The following is a 21,145-nucleotide window of genomic DNA, read 5'->3' as shown; positions in this document are numbered from 1 at the left end:
GACAGAGACTTCATCTGTTATCAAACTGTAATCATGTCAGAAAGAGATGGACAGACTTCATCTGTTATCAATCTGTAATCATGTCAGAAAGAAATGGACAGAGACTTCATCTGTTATCAATCTGTAATCTCAGCATATAAAAGGAGCCCAGATTGATATCAAATCCTCCATTGCTGAGGTGGACTTATTTATTTTCCTTCATGAACAGCAGCTGTGTTGCGTTGAGGGGCATGTGCTGGCATGTACAGTACCAGTCAAACGTTTGGACACACCTACTCATTCAAGGGTTTTTCTTTATTTTAACTATTTTCTACATTGTAGAATAATAGTGAAGACATCAAAACTATGAAATAACACATATGGAATCATGTAGTAACCCAAAAAGTGTTAAACAAATCAAAATATATTTTACATTTGAGATTCTTCAAAGTAGTCACCCTTTGCACACTCTTGGTATTCTCTCAACCAGCTTCACCTGTAATGCTTTTCCAACAGTCTTGAAGGAGTTCCCACATATGCTGAGCACTTGTTGGCTGCTTTTCATTCACTCTGTGGTCCAACTCCTCCCAAACCATCTCAATTGGGTTGAGGTCGGGTGATTGTGGAGGCCATGTCATCTAATGCAGCACCATCACTCTCCTTCTTGGTCAAATAGCCCTTACAGAGCCTAGAGGTGTGTTGGGTCATTGTCCCGTTGAAAAACAAATGATAGTCCCACTAAGCGCAAACCAGATGGGATGGCGTATCGCTGCAGAATGCTGTGGTAGCCATGCTGGTTAAGTTTGCCTTGAATTCTAAATAAATCACTGACAGTGTCCCCAGCAAAGCACCCCCACACCATCACACCTCCTCCTCCATGCTTCATGGTGGGAACCACACATGCAGAGATCATCCGTTCACCTACTCTGTGTCTCACAAAGACACAGCAGTTGGAACCAAAAATCTCAAATTTGGACTCATCAGACCAGAGGACAGATTTCCACCTATCTAATGTCCATTGCTCGTGTTTCTTGGCCCAAACAAGTCTCTTCTTCTAATTGGTGTCCTTTGGTAGTGGTTTCTTTGCAGAAATTCAGCCATGAAGACCTGATTCACGCAGTCTCCTCTGATCAGTTGATGTTGAAATGTGTCTGTTACTTGAACTCTGTGAAGCATTTATTTGGGTTGCAATCTGAGGTGCAGGTAACTCTAATGAATCTATCCTCTGCAGCAGAGGTAACTCTGGGTCTTCCTTTCCTGTGTCGGTCCTCATGAGAGCCAGTTTCATCATAGCGCTTGATGGTTTTTGCAACGGCACTTGAAGAAACTTTAAAAGATCTTAATGTTCCAGATTGACTGACCTTCATGTCTTAAAGTAATGATGGACTGTCGTTTCTCTTTGCTTATTTGAGCTGTTCTTGCCATAATATGGACTTGGTCTTTCACCAAATAGGGCTGTCTTCTGTATGTCACAACACAACTGATTGGCTCAAACGCATTAAGAAAAGGAAAAAAAAATCCACACATTTTTACTTTTAACAAGGCACACCTGTTAATTGAAATGCATTCCAGGTGACTACCTCATGAAGATGGTTGAGAGAATGTCAAGAGTGTCTAAAGCTGTGGCTACTTTGATGAATCTAAAATATATTTTGATAACACTGTTTTGGTTACTAAATGATTCCATATGTGTTATTTCATAGTTTTGATGTCTTCACTATTATTCTACAATGTAGAAAATAGTAAAAATAAAGAAAAATCCTTGAATGAGTAGGTGTGTCCAAAATGTTTTACTGGTACTGTACTTCTAGTGCTGTGTTGGAGTTGAGATGTACGGGCAGCAGGGCAGAAAGAGTAACTACTGAAGTTTAGTGCCACTTCAGTAGGGTCCATTTGGGATCCTCTTTGGAGCTCAGGAAAGCCAGTTAATTTCAACATTCATATAGGGGGATGGAGAGGAAGAGAAGAGAGGACAGGAGGAGAGAGGAGAGGAGGAGAGGGGACAGGATGAGAGAGGAGAGGACAGGATGAGAGAGGAGGTGAGAGGAGAGGTTTGGAGGAGAGAGGAGAGGAGGACAGGAGGAGGAGGAGAGAGGAGAGGAGGAGGGGACAGGATGAGAGAGGAGGTGAGAGGAGAGGTTTGGAGGAGAGAGGAGAGGAGGACAGGAGGAGGAGGAGAGAGGAGAGGAGGAGGGGACAGGATGAGAGAGGAGGTGAGAGGAGAGGTTTGGAGGAGAGAGGAGAGGAGGACAGGAGGAGGAGGAGAGAGGAGAGGAGGAGGGGACAGGATGAGAGAGGAGGTGAGAGGAGAGGTTTGGAGGAGAGAGGAGAGGAGGACAGGAGGAGGAGGAGAGAGGACAGGAGGAGAGGACAGGATGAGAGAGGAGGTGAGAGGAGAGGTTTGGAGGAGAGAGGAGAGGAGGACAGGAGGAGGAGGAGAGAGGACATGAGGAGGATGAGAGGGGACAGGAGGAGGAAAGTAGGAGAGAAGAGTAGGAAGAGGAGAGAGAAGAGTAGGAGGAGAAGGGAGAGGAGGAGGATGAGAGAGAAGAGTAGGAAGAGGAGAGGAGGAGGAGAAGGGAGAGGAGAGGAGGGGAGCTATATGGACACTGGATGTGCACAGAGCATCAGTCTCACAGAGCATCAGTGACCTAGGGGTTAACAGGAGAGAACTAACACTAAACCCCCGGGAAAGATTAGATTGCACATGGTGTTGGTTGGTTGGTCAGCCCTAGTTAGGCCAGCCTCACTCTGGGGACGTTTCCCCAGTCAGGACTCTGATCTAGGATCAGTTTATAGTCTTCTCCCCTGGTGGGCCAGATCAGGATGAGCGGAAGCTGTTCTGATCCAGGACATGGTGTGTATTCAATAGTGCACACTGAAGCAAAATGAAAACCCAATTCAGGTATGTCTCTCTGTTCCTCTACCCGCTTGGTTCTGCTTGGTTCCCAGTGACCCGTCTCATCGGGAGATGACTGAGCTGATGGAGTTGTAGGAGGTGCCTCCGTTACAGGCTCTGCCCCCTCCCCTAGCCACACCCTCTATGTTGACCCTGAAGACAGGTGAGGTCTTTAACAGGAAGTCAGCCGCGTCACGCCTCCCCAGCTCACGCAGCTTCCACATCAACAACCCCACCGTGCTGTCTGGACGGACTGACCAATCCCGGAGCAGCGCTGCCGTGGGGCTGGCCAGGAGGGCGGGGTCATTGTCTGGGGCAGGGCCCCCATTGGTTGGGGTGCCGTTAGGGGTAGAGCTGTGTTTGGCCACCAGGTAGGTGAGACCCAGGTTCATAGCCAGCAGACACCAGTCCTTCCCCAGCGCATCAGGAGGGTCTAACAGACGACACAGCTTCCTCCTGGCCAGCAGGCTGACCTCTGAGATGTGGACATCTGCACACAGACTACCCTGACTATAGACTTCAGTACAGCCCAAGGCTAGGATACTGCTGAAGCTCTCCCTGTACCCCCCCATGGTGTTGGTGAGGCTGGTCTCTCTCTGGGTCTGGGCCTTCAGGAAGTCTTTAGGCTGGTAGATCATGACGGGACCGTGATGCTCTCTGAGCTGCTGGGGGCTGAGGTAATACCGGGCGGTGAGGAGGCCAGGGAGGGTGGAGGACAGGAGCGACTCTGTGATGGTAACCATGGTGTCCAGGAGGGTGTAACACTTGGCCCGTTCGCTGTCGTGACCTCTGACCTGGATCTCCACCCCCTGGCCGTGGTTGACCAATAGGATCATGGCCTCCGCTCCGCCTTGGCTCACCTTTGCCCCATTGGTCCAGAGGCGGATGTCACCGTCAGGCCCCTCCCCTGTGTCGTCCTCAGGGCGCTGCTGGTGACTCCAGCGACACAGGTTCACCTGGAGGTCAGAGGTCAGGAAACATGACAACACCATACTCAACAGGAAACATACTCCGGAGAATCCCAGATGGCAGCATATTCAATAGTGCACTTCATAGGGACTGGGGAGTCATTCAGACAGTCTTGACAGGGACTGGGGAGTCATTCAGACAGTCTTGACAGGGACTGGGGAGTCATTCAGACAGTCTTGATAGGGACTGGGGAGTCATTCAGACAGTCTTGACAGGGACTGGGGAGTCATTCAGACAGTCTTGACAGGGACTGGGGAGTCATTCAGACAGTCTTGATAGGGACTGGGGAGTCATTCAGACAGTCTTGACAGGGACTGGGGAGTCATTCAGACAGTCTTGACAGGGACTGGGGAGTCATTCAGACAGTCTTGATAGGGACTGGGGAGTCATTCAGACAGTCTTGACAGGGACTGGGGAGTCATTCAGACAGTCTTGACAGGGACTGGGGAGTCATTCAGACAGTCTTGACAGGGACTGGGGAGTCATTCAGACAGTCTTGATAGGGACTGGGGAGTCATTCAGACAGTCTTGACAGGGACTGGGGAGTCATTCAGACAGTCTTGACAGGGACTGGGGAGTCATTCAGACAGTCTTGATAGGGACTGGGGAGTCATTCAGACAGTCTTGACAGGGACTGGGGAGTCATTCAGACAGTCTTGACAGGGACTGGGGAGTCATTCAGACAGTCTTGACAGGGACTGGGGAGTCATTCAGACAGTGTTGGTGAATCAAAGCAGGTACCTGTAGCTTGTGGAACAGTCCACAGGGGAAAGGTGTGAGGTGTTCAGCAGGAACTAGCCTGACCCCTCCGTAGATCAGAACATCGTCCTCCTCCTCTTCCTCCGTCCAGGAGTGGTGAAGGCTGTTGGTCTTGATCAGGGCGGGGACATCCACCATGCCAGGGTTGGTCAGGTCACGTGCGCACACGTCCATGGCATCCAGCACCTGTCATAAGAGAGGATGTTAGCATGGACGCTAATGTTTTCCTATGGGAAATGCTAACATGTTGCATTGTGGTATACTTGACGGTATACAACTATGCATGCCCAGCTTGTGTTAGCATGGTCGCTAAGTGTGACATGTTTTCCTATGGGAGATGCTAACAGTTCCCCGTAATAGTACTGATGACAGTCTCTAACCTGTAGCAGTTCGTCCACGTCGCTCTCTGGGGCCAGAGCCTGTATCTCCTCCAGCCTGTAGCGCCCCCTGTAGTGGTGGATGGCTTTAGGCGTGTCCACAGAGAGGAGACGGGCTAACACCCCACTACACAGCCAGCGGGGCTCCAATACCATCACATCCTGCACCGTCTCGCTCTGCATCAGGTTGATCTGTTAGGAGGATGGGGAAGAGAGAGAGATGGATAGAGAGGGAGTGAGAGAGAGCACGATGGATAGAGAGGGGGAGAGAGAGCACGAAGGATAGAGAGGGAGAGAGAGAGAGATGGATAGAGAGATGGATACAAAGGGAGGGAGAGAGATGGATAGAGAGGGGAAGAGAGAGAGATGGATAGAGAGATGGATACAAAGGGAGGGAGAGAGATGGATAGAGAGGGGAAGAGAGAGAGATGGATAGAGATGGATACAAAGGGAGGGAGAGAGAGCACGATGGATAGAGAGGGAGAGAGAGAGAGATGGATACAAAGAGAGGGAGAGAGAGAGAGATGGATAGAGAGGGGAAGAGAGAGATGGATACAAAGGGAGGGAGAGAGAGATGGATAGAGAGGGGGAGAGAGAGAGATGGATACAAAGGGAGGGAGAGAGATGGATAGAGAGGGGAAGAGAGAGAGATGGATAGAGAGATGGATACAAAGGGAGGGAGAGAGATGGATAGAGAGGGGAAGAGAGAGAGATGGATAGAGAGATGGATACAAAGGGAGGGAGAGAGATGGATAGAGAGGGGAAGAGAGAGAGATGGATAGAGAGATGGATACAAAGGGAGGGAGAGAGATGGATAGAGAGGGGAAGAGAGAGAGATGGATAGAGAGGGAGAGAGAGAGAGATGGATAGAGAGGGGAAGAGAGAGAGATGGATAGAGAGGGGGAGAGAGAGAGATGGATAGAGAGGGGAAGAGAGAGAGATGGATAGAGAGGAAGAGAGAGAGATGGATAGAGAGGAAGAGAGAGAGATGGATAGAGAGGGGAAGAGAGAGATATATAATCCAAATGAAAACTATCCTCCTCCCCCTGGCAGATATCAGATCTAAAGCATGTAAAACCTGCATAAACAAGTCACGTCTCAGCAATCTGCTGTCTTATAGCAGCTGTTAATAACACGTTAAAATCTAATCAAATGAGTAGGTAGATTACACTGACGCCATGTTGACCAATAAAAATAGGTTCAAGGTTCAGCACCATGTAGGGTAGACAGAACCAAGGTTCAGCACTATGTAGGGTAGACAGAACCAAGGTTCAGCACCATGTAGGGTAGAAAGAACCAAGGTTCAGCACCATGTAGGGTAGAAAGAACCAAGGTTCAGCACTATGTAGGGTAGACAGAACCAAGGTTCAGCACCATGTAGGGTAGACAGAACCAAGGTTCAGCACTATGTAGGGTAGACAGAACCAAGGTTCAGCACTATGTAGTGTAGACAGAACCAAGGTTCAGCACTATGTAGGGTAGACAGAACCAAGGTTCAGCACCATGTAGGGTAGACAGAACCAAGGTTCAGCACCATGTAGGGTAGACAGAACCAAGGTTCAGCACCATGTAGGGTAGAAGAACCAAGGTTCAGCACTATGTAGGGTAGACAGAACCAAGGTTCAGCACCATGTAGGGTAGACAGAACCAAGGTTCAGCACCATGTAGGGTAGACAGAACCAAGGTTCAGCACCATGTAGGGCAGAAAGAACCAAGGTTCAGCACCATGTAGGGTAGAAGAACCAAGGTTCAGCACTATGTAGGGTAGACAGAACCAAGGTTCAGCACTATGTAGGGTAGACAGAACCAAGGTTCAGCACCATGTAGGGTAGACAGAACCAAGGTTCAGCACCATGTAGGGTAGACAGAACCAAGGTTCAGCACCATGTAGGGTAGAAGAACCAAGGTTCAGCACTATGTAGGGTAGACAGAACCAAGGTTCAGCACCATGTAGGGTAGACAGAACCAAGGTTCAGCACCATGTAGGGTAGACAGAACCAAGGTTCAGCACCATGTAGGGCAGAAAGAACCAAGGTTCAGCACCATGTAGGGTAGAAGAACCAAGGTTCAGCACCATGTAGGGTAGACAGAACCAAGGTTCAGCACTATGTAGGGTAGACAGAACCAAGGTTCAGCACTATGTAGGGTAGACAGAACCAAGGTTCAGCACCATGTAGGGTAGAAAGAACCAAGGTTCAGCACCATGTAGGGTAGACAGAACCAAGGTTCAGCACCATGTAGGGTAGACAGAACCAAGGTTCAGCACCATGTAGGGTAGACAGAACCAAGGTTCAGCACCATGTAGGGTAGAAAGAACCAAGGTTCAGCACCATGTAGGGTAGAAAGAACCAAGGTTCAGCACCATGTAGGGTAGACAGAACCAAGGTTCAGCACCATGTAGGGTAGACAGAAACAAGGTTCAGCACTATGTAGGGTAGACAGAACCAAGGTTCAGCACCATGTAGGGTAGAAAGAACCAAGGTTCAGCACTATGGGTGTGTTTACACAGCCAGCCCAATTCTGATATTTTGCCCAATACAGGCAAAAGAGCTACTTTGATTGGTCTAATCTCGATTACCCAGAAGTAAAATTCTCGCGAAAGTTGTCACTTTCCGTTTAACATATGAATCTGTCCACGAGGTTTTAGATTGGTCTGAAGACCAATAAGTACGTAAACAATCAGACATGGAGTGCCTGTGTGGCTTCATACAGCCTCACTAAAGAAGCTGCGGAAAAGCTGGTTGTTTCCATTAAATCAGTGGTGTCAGATTAATTCCATGGGCTGCCTCGTGTGTCTTCTGGTTTCTCCTTTCAATAAAGAGCTAGACAACATGGTGAGGTGAGTTCCTGACTTATTATTGACCTTCATTCACCTGTGGCTCAGTTGGTAGAGCATGGTGTTTGCAACGCCAGCATGGTGTGTGCAACGCCAGGGTTGTGGGTTCGATTCCCACGGGGGGCCAGTACAAAAAAAAAATGCATGAAATGAAATGTATGCATTCACTACTAAGTCGCTCTGGATAAGAGCGTCTGCTAAATGACTAAAATGTAAATGTAACCAAGTTCAAGGGAGGCTGAAAACCCACACACACTCAGCCCTCCATGGAAGGAGTTTGACAAATATACATTAAATTATTAGAATATACAGTATCTGACTTTACTACTCTGGAAGTAAACAAAGCCCTGGGCTACTTTAAGCTAAGAGGAAGTGATAACAAAGTAACAAGAAGCAGACTCCTAAACAGTAATGAGCTAAGAGGAAGTGATAACAAAGTAACAAGAAGCAGGTTCCTAAACAGTAATGAGCTAAGAGGAAGTGATAACAAGAAGCAGACTCCTAAACAGTAATGAGCTAAGAGGAAGTGATAACAAGAAGCAGACTCCTAAACAGTAATGAGCTAAGAGGAAGTGATAACAAGAAGCAGACTCCTAAACAGTAATGAGCTAAGAGGAAGTGATAACAAGAAGCAGACTCCTAAACAGTAATGAGCGAAGAGGAAGTGATAACAAAGTAACAAGAAGCAGACTCCTAAACATTAATGAGCGAAGAGGAAGTGATAACAAAGTAACAAGAAGCAGACTCCTAAACAGTAATGAGCTAAGAGGAAGTGATAACAAAGTAACAAGAAGCAGACTCCTAAACAGTAATGAGCTAAGAGGAAGTGATAACAAGAAGCAGACTCCTAAACAGTAATGAGCTAAGAGGAAGTGATAAAGTAACAAGAAGCAGACTCCTAAACAGTAATGAGCTAAGAGGAAGTGATAACAAGAAGCAGACTCCTAAACAGTAATGAGCTAAGAGGAAGTGATAACAAAGTAACAAGAAGCAGACTCCTAAACAGTAATGAGCTAAGAGGAAGTGATAACAAAGTAACAAGAAGCAGACTCCTAAACAGTAATGAGCTAAGAGGAAGTGATAACAAGAAGCAGACTCCTAAACAGTAATGAGCTAAGAGGAAGTGATAACAAAGTAACAAGAAGCAGACTCCTAAACAGTAATGAGCTAAGAGGAAGTGATAACAAGAAGCAGACTCCTAAACAGTAATGAGCTAAGAGGAAGTGATAACAAGAAGCAGACTCCTAAACAGTAATGAGCTAAGAGGAAGTGATAACAAGAAGCAGACTCCTAAACAGTAATGAGCTAAGAGGAAGTGATAACAAGAAGCAGACTCCTAAACAGTAATGAGCTAAGAGGAAGTGATGACAAAGTAACAAGAAGCAGACTCCTAAACAGTAATGAGCTAAGAGGAAGTGACAACAAAGTAACAAGAAGCAGACTCCTAAACAGTAATGAGCTAAGAGGAAGTGATAACAAAGTAACAAGAAGCAGACTCCTAAACAGTAATGAGCTAAGAGGAAGTGATAACAAGAAGCAGACTCCTAAACAGTAATGAGCTAAGAGGAAGTGATAACAAAGTAACAAGAAGCAGACTCCTAAACAGTAATGAGCTAAGAGGAAGTGATAACAAGAAGCAGACTCCTAAACAGTAATGAGCTAAGAGGAAGTGATAACAAAGTAACAAGAAGCAGACTCCTAAACAGTAATGAGCTAAGAGGAAGTGATAACAAAGTAACAAGAAGCAGACTCCTAAACAGTAATGAGCTAAGAGGAAGTGATAACAAGAAGCAGACTCCTAAACAGTAATGAGCTAAGAGGAAGTGATAACAAGAAGCAGACTCCTAAACAGTAATGAGCTAAGAGGAAGTGATAACAAGAAGCAGACTCCTAAACAGTAATGAGCTAAGAGGAAGTGATAACAAGAAGCAGACTCCTAAACAGTAATGAGCTAAGAGGAAGTGATAACAAGAAGCAGACTCCTAAACAGTAATGAGCTAAGAGGAAGTGATAACAAGAAGCAGACTCCTAAACAGTAATGAGCTAAGAGGAAGTGATAAAGTAACAAGAAGCAGACTCCTAAACAGTAATGAGCTAAGAGGAAGTGATAACAAGAAGCAGACTCCTAAACAGTAATGAGCTAAGAGGAAGTGATAACAAAGTAACAAGAAGCAGACTCCTAAACAGTAATGAGCTAAGAGGAAGTGATAACAAGAAGCAGACTCCTAAACAGTAATGAGCTAAGAGGAAGTGATAACAAAGTAACAAGAAGCAGACTCCTAAACAGTAATGAGCTAAGAGGAAGTGATAACAAAAAGCAGACTCCTAAACAGTAATGAGCTAAGAGGAAGTGATAACAAAGTAACAAGAAGCAGACCCCTAAACAGTAATGAGCTAAGAGGAAGTGATAACAAGAAGCAGACTCCTAAACAGTAATGAGCTAAGAGGAAGTGATAAAGTAACAAGAAGCAGACTCCTAAACAGTAATGAGCTAAGAGGAAGTGATAACAAAGTAACAAGAAGCAGACTCCTAAACAGTAATGAGCTAAGAGGAAGTGATAACAAAGTAACAAGAAGCAGACTCCTAAACAGTAATGAGCTAAGAGGAAGTGATAACAAGAAGCAGACTCCTAAACAGTAATGAGCTAAGAGGAAGTGATAACAAAGTAACAAGAAGCAGACTCCTAAACAGTAATGAGCTAAGAGGAAGTGATAACAAGAAGCAGACTCCTAAACAGTAATGAGCTAAGAGGAAGTGATAACAAAGTAACAAGAAGCAGACTCCTAAACAGTAATGAGCTAAGAGGAAGTGATAAAGTAACAAGAAGCAGACTCCTAAACAGTAATGAGCTAAGAGGTAGTGATAACAAAGTAACAAGAAGCAGACTCCTAAACAGTAATGAGCTAAGAGGAAGTGATAACAAGAAGCAGACTCCTAAACAGTAATGAGCTAAGAGGAAGTGATAACAAGAAGCAGACTCCTAAACAGTAATGAGCTAAGAGGAAGTGATAACAAAGTAACAAGAAGCAGGTTCCTAAACAGTAATGAGCTAAGAGGAAGTGATAACAAGAAGCAGACTCCTAAACAGTAATGAGCTAAGAGGAAGTGATAACAAGAAGCAGACTCCTAAACAGTAATGAGCTAAGAGGAAGTGATAACAAAGTAACAAGAAGCAGACTCCTAAACAGTAATGAGCTAAGAGGAAGTGATAACAAAGTAACAAGAAGCAGACTCCTAAACAGTAATGAGCTAAGAGGAAGTGATAACAAAGTAACAAGAAGCAGACTCCTAAACATGATTTGACCTATCAGCTAACATATCAAATGTAAATTCCGGCAGAAAACCTAAGACAACTAACAACAATGAGAAATTGCAAAGGTTCACATTCCAACAGGACAGTGACTCTAAGCACACAGCCAGGACAACACAGGTGTGGCTTCAGGACACGTCTCTGAATGTCCTTGAGTGGCCCAGCCAGAGCCCGGACTTGAACCCGATCAAACATCTCTGGAGAGACCTGAAAATAGCTGTGCAGCAACGCTCCCCATCCAACCTGACAGAGCTTGAGAGGATCTGCAGAGAAGAATGGGAGAAACTCCCCAAATACAGGTGTGCCAAGCTTGTAGCGTCATACCCAAGAAGACTCGATGCTGTAATCGCTGCCAAAGATGCTTCAACAAAGTACTGAGTATAAGGTCTGAATACTTATGCAAATGTGATATTTCCGTTTTTTAAAAAACCTGTTTTTGCTTTGTCATTATGGGGTATTGTGTGTAGATTGATGAGAAAAAAATAATTTAATTAATTTTAGAATAAGGCTGTAACGTAACAAAATGTGGAAAAGTGAAGGGGTCTGAATACTTTCTGAATACACTGTATGTAGAAGACAGGCTATGTACACGCTGCCCACAATATGAGGTGGAAACTGAGCTGCACTTCCTAACCTCCTGCCAAACGTAGGACCATATTAGAGACACATATATCCCTCAGATTACACAGATCCACAAAGTATTAAAAAACAAATCCAATTTTGATTAAATAACACAGTGTGCCATCACAGCAGCAAGATTTGTGTCCTGTTACCACAAGAAAAGGGCAACCAGTGAAGAACAAACACCATTGTAAATACAACCCATATTTATGTTTCTTATTTTCCCTTTAATTATTTGCACATCGTTACAACACTGTATATAGATATAATATGACATTTGAAATGTCTTAATTCTTTTGGAACTTCTGTGCGTGTAATGTTTACTGTTCATTTTAACTTGCTTTGGCAATGTTGACATGTGTTTCCCATGCCAATAAAGCCCTTAAATTGAAATTGAGTGAGAGAGAGATCATAGAGATGGATGGATAGAGATATATATATATATATATATATAGATAGAGAGATAGAGAGAGAGAGAGAGAGAGAGAGAGAGAGAGAGAGAGAGAGAGAAAGAAAGAGATATAGAGAGAGAGAAAGGTGAATGAAGTTGGCATATCAAATATAATCTCAAGACTGGTATTGAAATGTGTTAAGTACAAGACAAGTTGAAGTCTGTCCAGGCCAGTTGGCTGTCAATATACCAGAGCAGAGTCATTCTGTCACCATCACCATGTCCTAACAGTCCAATCACTGTTTCCAGATGGAGGAACACACTGCTAAACAGTGACACCTGGTGGCAGGAAATAGAACCTCACAACACAGACCCTGAATAGGGGAGAATCCTGGGTTGAATACAGATCCTTCACACTATTTGAGGTGCACTCGACTTACGTTGGAGATTGGACTTTTGTGTAATAGGGTGTGTGTGTAGGTCTCCCATGTTGTGGAGCTGCTGTGTGTGTGTGTGTGTGTGTGTGTGTGTGTGTGTGTGTACCTCTCCCATGCTGTGGAGCTGCTGAGCGACCCCTCGGAGGTGCTCCTCGCTGACCAGTGGATTGATGTGTTCCTGGACGTCAGAGACAAACTGTTGCCATGACGTCAGCTGGTTAGGACCACTCATTTTCCTCCAGGAGGGCAGGGTCGAGACCAGACACTCTGAAAGGGCCGACATGGGACTACAGGTCTGTCAGAGAGAGAGGGGAGAGAGAGGGACTTAACAAATTTGACCACAATAACTACCGTGGGATATGCGTCAACAGCAACCTTGGGAAAATCCTCTGCATTATCATTAACATCCGACTCTTACATTTACTCAGTGAAAACAATGTACTGAGCAAATGTCAAATTGTCTTTTTACCAAATTACCGTACGACAGACCCCGTATTCACCCTGCACGCCCTAATTGACAAACAAACCAACCAAAAAGAAGGCAGTCTTCTCATGCTTTGTTGATTTCAAAAAAGCTTTTACAACTCAATTTGTCACAAATCACATTTCTCTAAAGACAAATAATACAATAAACAAGGTAGGGCTTCTTTTGCAACATTGTAGCCAACATCACCAGCGTTGCTATGGAAATAAGGACATTGACCCTCTCAACCAGCAGCTGGTCATTATGTCCTCTGCATCTAGAGAACATGTCCACCAGCTTGGTACAACACAGGCAGAACCTGAGACCAGCACAACCAGCACAGCCACCACACAGCCTGATGACCCCGCACCAGCCTCCCAGTCTGCTCCAGCCCAGGTCAGAATACCAGCCTCCCGGTCTGCTAAAGCCCAGGTTAACCTACCAGCCTCCCAGTCTGCTAAAGCCCAGGTCAACCTACCAGCCTCCCAGTCTGCTCCAGCCCAGGTCAACCTACCAGCCTCCCAGTCTGCTCCAGCCCAGGTCAACCTACCAGCCTCCCAGTCTGCTAAAGCCCAGGTTAACCTACCAGCCTCCCAGTCTGCTAAAGCCCAGGTCAACCTACCAGCCTCCCAATCTGCTCCAGCCCAGGTTAACCTACCAGCCTCCCAGTCTGCTAAAGCCCAGGTCAACCTACCAGCCTCCCAGTCTGCTAAAGCCCAGGTCAACCTACCAGCCTCCCAGTCTGCTAAAGCCCAGGTCAGCCTACCAGCCTCCCAGTCTGCTAAAGCCCAGGTCAACCTACCAGCCTCCCAGTCTGCTAAAGCCCAGGTCAACCAACCAGCCTCCCAGTCTGCTCCAGCCCAGGTCAGAATACCAGCCTCCCAGTCTGCTAAAGCCCAGGTCAACCTACCAGCCTCCCAGTCTGCTCCAGCCCAGGTCAACCTACCAGCCTCCCAGTCTGCTCCAGCCCAGGTCAACCTACCAGCCTCCCAGTCTGCTCCAGCCCAGGTCAGAATACCAGCCTCCCAGTCTGCTAAAGCCCAGGTTAACCTACCAGCCTCCCAGTCTGCTCCAGCCCAGGTCAACCTACCAGCCTCCCAGTCTGCTCCAGCCCAGGTCAACCTACCAGCTTCCCAGTCTGCTCCAGCCCAGGTCAACCTACCAGCCTCCCAGTCTGCTCCAGCCCAGGTCAGCCTACCAGCCTCCCAGTCTGCTCCAGCCCAGGTCAGCCTACCAGCCTCCCAGTCTGCTAAAGCCCAGGTCAGCCTACCAGCCTCCCAGTCTGCTAAAGCCCAGGTCAGCCTACCAGCCTCCCAGTCTGCTAAAGCCCAGGTCAGCCTACCAGCCTCCCAGTCTGCTCCAGCCCAGGTCAGAATACCAGCCTCCCAGTCTGCTCCAGCCCAGGTCAGCCTACCAGCCTCCCAGTCTGCTAAAGCCCAGGTCAACCTCCCAGTCTGCTCCAGCCCAGGTCAACCTACCAGCCTCCCAGTCTGCTCCAGCCCAGGTCAGAATACCAGCCTCCCAGTCTGCTCCAGCCCAGGTCAACCTACCAGCCTCCCAGTCTGCTCTAGCCCAGGTCAACCTACCAGCCTCCCAGTCTGCTCCAGCCCAGGTCAACCTACCAGCCTCCCAGTCTGCTAAAGCCCAGGTCAACCTACCAGCCTCCCAGTCTGCTAAAGCCCAGGTCAACCTACCAGCCTCCCAGTCTGCTCCAGCCCAGGTCAACCTACCAGCCTCCCAGTCTGCTCCAGCCCAGGTCAGAATACCAGCCTCCCAGTCTGCTCCAGCCCAGGTCAGCCTACCAGCCTCCCAGTCTGCTCCAGCCCAGGTCAACTACCCACAACTACAATCCTTATCGATTAAAATGGGAAGCTCTTGGTCAGGAGAGATGATTCCATAGACACCAGGTGTATAAGTTCTGGTGTCCTACAACTGACAGTGTAATGCAGCTACTCAGTCAGACCAGGTTTGACACCCCCAACAACATCATCATCCACACTGGAACAAACCACCTTCATGCCAAACGTGAAAATGCATCTGGGGCAGTGAGAAGAGTGGCAGAACGGCACAGGCCATGTTCCCAACAACCAATATAGATGTGTCTACCCTCCTACCAAGAAAAGACTTCCCAGGACAGTTAGTCAACAAAATAAATACAATCAAATGTTATTGGTCACATACACATGGTTAGCAGATGTTAATGGTCACATGGTTAGCAGATGTTATTGGTCCATACACATGGTTAGCAGATGTTAATGGTCACATGGTTAGCAGATGTTAATGTGAGTGTAGCGAAATGCTTGTGCTTCTAGTTCCGACCATGCAGTAATATCTAACAAGTAATCTACCAATTCCACAACAACTACCTTGTACACACAAGTGTAAAGGAATGAATAAGAATATGTACATATAAATATATGAATGAGTGATGGCCGAACGGCATAGGCAAGATGCAGTAGATGGTATAGAGTACAGTATATACATATGAGATGAGTAATGTAGGGTATGTAAACATTATATAAAGTGCCATTGTTTAAAGTGGCTAGTGATACATTTATTACATCAAATTTTTCATTGGTCATTTCATGATGGGTGGGGCTAAGACTTAAGAGGGTGTGAATGATGCTGAATGGGTGTAGACAAAGGAGAGCCTCTCCAGTGTATGATATACCATTTTCTAGCTCTGAGTCTCTACTTTTATCCAATGTAAAAAACACAATTTCATATTTTGCTACATAAGACCGAAATCGAGGCGGTCTGTCAAATTCTGGTCCTAAAAATGTCAGAATTTGTTAAAAACATCAAGGGACAGGACATCATAATCCTACTGGAAACATGGTGTCGTGGAAACATAGATACTCAGTGTTCCTCAGGCTATAGAGAAAGTTTACTACCATCAATCAAACATAAAAAATGTTAAACGGGGCCGGAACGCAGGAGGAATCATAATTTGACTGAATTAAATGAATAAAAGATACTAATCACATTTGGCTAAAACTTCAATCAATTGTGACAATGATGTATCACATACAGTTGAAGTTGGAAGTTAACATAGACTTAGGTTGGACTCATTAAAACTCATTTTTCAACCACTCCACAAATTTCTTGTTAACAAACTATAGTTTTGGCAAGTCGGTTAGGACATCTACTTTGTGCACTGTATCACAATTCCAGCGGGTCAGAAGTTTACATACACTAAGGTGACTGTGCCTTTAAACAGCTTGGAAAATTCCAGAAAATGATGTCATGGCTTTAGAAGCTTCTGATAGGCTAATTGACATCATTTGAGTCAATTGGAGGTGAACCTGTGGATGTATTTCAAGGCCTACCTTCAAACTCAGTGCCTCTTTGCTTGACATCATGGGAAAATCAAAAGAAATCAGCCAAGACAGAAAAAATTCTGGTTCATCCTTGGGAGCAATTTCCAAACGGCTGAAGGTACCACGTTCATCTGTACAAACAATAGTACGCCAGTATAAACACCATGGGACCACACAACTGTCATACCACTCAGGAAGTAGACTCGTTCTGTCTCCTAGAGATGAACGTACTTTTGTACGAAAAGTGCAAATCAATCCCAGAACAACGGCAAAGGACCTTGTGAAGATGCTGGAGGAAACAGGTACAAAAGTATCTATATCCGCAGTAAAACGAGTCCTATATCGACATAACCTGAAAGGCCGCTTAGCAAGGAAGAAGCCACTGCTCCAAAACCACCATAAAAAAGCCAGACTACGGTTTGCAACTGCACATGGGAACAAAGATTGTACTTTTTGGAGACATGTCCTCTGGTCTGATGAAACAAAAATAGAACTGTTTGGCCATAATGACCATCGTTATGTTTGGAGGAAAAAGGGGGATGCTTGCAAGCCGAAGAACACCATCCCAACCGTGAAGCACAGGGGTGGCAGCATCATGTTGTGGGGTGCTTTGCTGCAGGAGGGACTGGTGCACTTCACAAAATAGATGGCATCATGAGGACGGAAAATGATGTGGATATATTGAAGCAACATCTCAAGACATCAGTCAGGAAGTTAAAGCTTGGTCACAAATGGGTCTTCCAAATGGACAATGACCCCAAGCATACTTCCAAAGTTGTGGTAAAATGGCTTAAGTACAACAAAGTCAAGGTATTGGAGTGGCCATCACAAAGCCCTGACCTCAATCCTATAGAACATTTGTGGGCAAAAGTGAAAAAGCGTGTGCGAACAAGGAGGCCTACAAACCTGACTCAGTTACACCAGCTCTGTCAGGGGGAATGGGTCAAAATTCACCTAACTTATTGTGGGAAGCTTGTGGAAGGCTACCGGAAACGTTTGACCCAAGTTAAACAATTTAACGGCAATGCTATCAAGTACTAATTGAGTGTATGTAAACTTCTGACCCACTGGGAATGTGATGAAAGAAATAAAAGCTGAAATAAATCACTCTCTCTACTATTATTCTGACATTTCACATTCTTAAAATAAAGTGGTGATCCTAACTGACCTAAAATAGGGAATTTTTACTAGGATTAAATGTCAGGAATTGTGAAACTGAGTTTAAATGTATTTGGCTAAGGTGTATGTAAACTTACAACTTCAACTGTATGTGCAGCTTATGCTCCTCCTTCAGATTCACCATATCATGATGATCAGTTTATTGACAATCTCCATACAGAAATCATGACATTTCAGGCAGATGGTAAAGTACTTTGTTGTGGAGATTTCAATGCGAGAACAGGTTCTGAGGGAGGTAACCACCACATATTTGGACACCCCTCCTTGTACAGTAGCCCTATTATAAATAATAGAAACAGTCCTGACCAAATACTGAACAAAAATGGGAAGGAGTTAGTGCATCTCTGTCGAGCCTTAGGCCTGTACATGCTTAATGGTAGAATCAGAGGGGACTCTTTAGGTCGGTTTACTTACTGCTCAGCTCTTGGGACAAGTGTAGTCGATTATGCCATCACTGACATTGACCCCTCCTCCATTAGTGCATTCACTGTCAGACCACAGACACCATTGTCGGATCACAGACACCATTGTCGGATCACAGACACCATTGTCGGATCACAGACACCATTGTCGGTTCAGACACCATTGTCGGATCACAGACACCATTGTCGGATCACAGTCAGATCAAGGTGTTTCTGAAGAAATTAACCAGCAATACTCATTCCAAAAAGAACAGCCCAAATAAACTCTACAACATGAACCAAATCAGACAGATGGGCTCCAAAAAGTGCAGAGAAATTCATCGAAAGATTAAAATGAAATAATGAACTCTACACAGGTCTTCAATAACTCACAATATCAAAACAATAAAAGGTGTCAAATCAGCAAATCTGAGAAAAACAAAAGAAACGCAACATCAGAAACAAAAAGTTTCTGAAAAATGGTTTGATACGGAATGTAAAACAATTAGAAAACACCTAAGACAAATGTCAAATGAAAAACATAAGTAGCAAAACAACCCAGAGCTACGCTATGAATACTTTGAAACTCTGAAACAGAATAAACATACACTGAAACGTAAGACATGTAGTAATACCAATAAGACACTAAGGTCTACAGCTGTTGTATTCGACATGTGACAAATAAACATTGATTCGATGTTATTGGCTGTCAGAGTGTATGAACTAACAGAGACGATGTTATTGGCTGTCAGAGTGTATGAACTTACAGAGACGATGTTATTGGCTGTCAGAGTATGAACTTACAGAGACGATGTTATTGGCTGTCAGAGTGTATGAACTTACAGAGACGATGTTATTGGCTGTCAGAGTGTATGAACTTACAGAGACGATGTTATTGGCTGTCAGAGTGTATGAACTTACAGAGATGATGTTATTGGCTGTCAGAGTGTATGAACTTACAGAGACGATGTTATTGGCTGTCAGAGTGTATGAACTTACAGAGATGATGTTATTGGCTGTCAGAGTGTATGAACTTACAGAGACGATGTTATTGGCTGTCAGAGTGTATGAACTAACAGAGACGATGTTATTGGCTGTCAGAGTGTATGAACTTACAGAGATGATGTTATTGGCTGTCAGAGTGTATGAACTTACAGAGACGATGTTATTGGCTGTCAGAGTGTATGAACTTACAGAGATGATGTTATTGGCTGTCAGAGTGTATGAACTTACAGAGACGATGTTATTGGCTGTCAGAGTGTATGCACTTACAGAGACGATGTTATTGCGTAGTTCCAGTAGGTGGTTTCGTAGCAGTTTGACATCTTTAGAGGTGGAGGCTCCAGCGTCCATCACAAACAGCCTCTCTGAGATCTGCAGGTCGTTGCCAAACCTGTTCCGGAGCTCCTTGAGTAGAGGCCTCTCCTTGTCGTATCCAAACTCCCCTCCAGCCCCCCGAGGCAGGCAAGCCACGTCAGCATGAGTCCCCACAAGGACCACCGTCAGCGGGCTATGGATGCGACCTCCAAACACTGGGGACGGACACACTGGGTTACTGGTCAACTCAACATTCCACTACAGATCCAGATCTACTCCTAGCTGAACTCTTATACCTGCAGTCAGATTTCTAACAAACTCATTTAAACCATGTTCTACTGTATGGATGTAGTCTCTAAAACGGTCTGTCGTGTGATGTTAAGACAGGCTGAAACCATGACAACACAGGAGAGAGGAGATGAGTCCGGAGCGAGAGGTCAAGGGTTAGAGAAGAGGAGGGGAATATATGCAAGACAAAGTAAACAGCTACAGGATGATTATTTTCTACTAAAAGATATTCCTTAGGATTTGATGAATGACTAGTGAAGGTATAGTGAGTCTGTGTGACTGGCTTACAGATGTTATCCTGAGAGACTAACATGTTGAAACAGTATGTGGTCTGGCTGAGGGTTAAGGTCAGGAGAACAAAGGCTGTGGTCTGGCTGAGGGTTAAGGTCAGGAGAACAAAGGCTGTGGTCTGGCTGAGGTTTAAGGTCAGGAGAACAAAAGCTGTGGTCTGGCTGAGGGTTAAGGTCAGGAGAACAAAGGCTGTGGTCTGGCTGAGGGTTAAGGTCAGGAGAACAAAGGCTGTGGTCTGGCTGAGGGTTAAGGTCAGGAGAACAAAGGCTGTGGTCTGGCTGAGGTTTAAGGTCAGGAGAACAAAAGCTGTGGTCTGGCTGAGGGTTAAGGTCAGGAGAACAAAGGCTGTGGTCTGGCTGAGGGTTAAGGTCAGGAGAACAAAGGCTGTGGTCTGGCTGAGGGTTAAGGTCAGGAGAACAAAAGCTGTGGTCTGGCTGAGGGTTAAGGTCAGGAGAACAAAAGCTGTGGTCTGGCTGAAGCTGCAGACGCCCTTGGACATGCTGACCTGCCCACCACCTCTACTGACCATCTAGCTATGATCTTACAGATTCTCTCATGACAACGGATGCCCATCTTGAGACTTCAGGATGCATTCAAACAGACTGGATCTAGAAGCACTGAAACAGACTGGGTCTAGAAGCACTGAAACAGACTGGATCTAGAAGCACTGAAACAGACTGGATCTAGAAGCACTGAAACAGACTGGGTCTAGAAGCACTGAAACAGACTGGATCTAGAAGCACTGAAACAGACTGGATCTAGAAGCACTGAAACAGACTGGATCTAGAAGCACTGAAACAGACTGGGTCTAGAAGCACTGAAACAGACTGGGTCTAGAAGCACTGAAACAGACTGGATCTAGAAGCACTGAAACAGACTGGATCTAGAAGCACTGAAACAGACTGGATCTAGAAGCACTGAAACAGACTGGACCTAGAATCTATTTATTTTGCTTAACAGGTGCTCTGAGATCCATGTAATGAAAAGCTAACAGCTGAATGAATGAGAGGTCTGGGTAGGTACCTATAGCATCCTGTGGTAGTGTTAAGGCCTTCAACATGTTGAGCCAGTATGTAGCCTGGCTGAGCTGAGTCTCGTAGGGCTCCTCCAGACTGAACAGCACCAGGTGGATGGCTGTAGGGTCGTTGGCAGCAAAGTAGTCGTAAAAACAGTAGTACACAGGGTTACCGCTGAACTCCCAAACACTGAAGTCTCCTACACCTAGAGACAGAGACAGAGAGACAGGCACAGAGAGACAGTCACAGAGAGACAGGCACAGAGAGAGAGACAGTCACAGAGAGACAGTC

The 21,145-nt window shown here is 45.6% G+C and overlaps 1 protein-coding gene across 1 annotated transcript in view; it reads right to left on the bottom strand.

Annotated features, from left to right (window-relative positions):
- Nucleotides 1-2,910: 2,910 nt before the first annotated feature.
- Nucleotides 2,911-21,145, bottom strand: part of dapk1 (death-associated protein kinase 1) — a 178,713-nt gene continuing 160,478 nt past the window's right edge. The window contains 6 exon segments of the mRNA XM_029763893.1: nt 2,911-3,834; nt 4,589-4,792; nt 4,987-5,175; nt 12,686-12,874; nt 19,215-19,474; nt 20,862-21,059. Of these exon segments, the coding sequence (XP_029619753.1) occupies nt 2,941-3,834; nt 4,589-4,792; nt 4,987-5,175; nt 12,686-12,874; nt 19,215-19,474; nt 20,862-21,059 (1,934 nt within the window). The 3' untranslated portion in view covers nt 2,911-2,940.

The sequence above is a fragment of the Salmo trutta genome, chromosome 9 (genome assembly GCF_901001165.1).
Source record: "Salmo trutta chromosome 9, fSalTru1.1, whole genome shotgun sequence".
NCBI classification, from domain to species: Eukaryota; Metazoa; Chordata; class Actinopteri; order Salmoniformes; family Salmonidae; genus Salmo; species Salmo trutta.
Note: the sequence above shows the minus strand (reverse complement) of the source record. Positions and strands in the feature narration are given on the sequence as shown.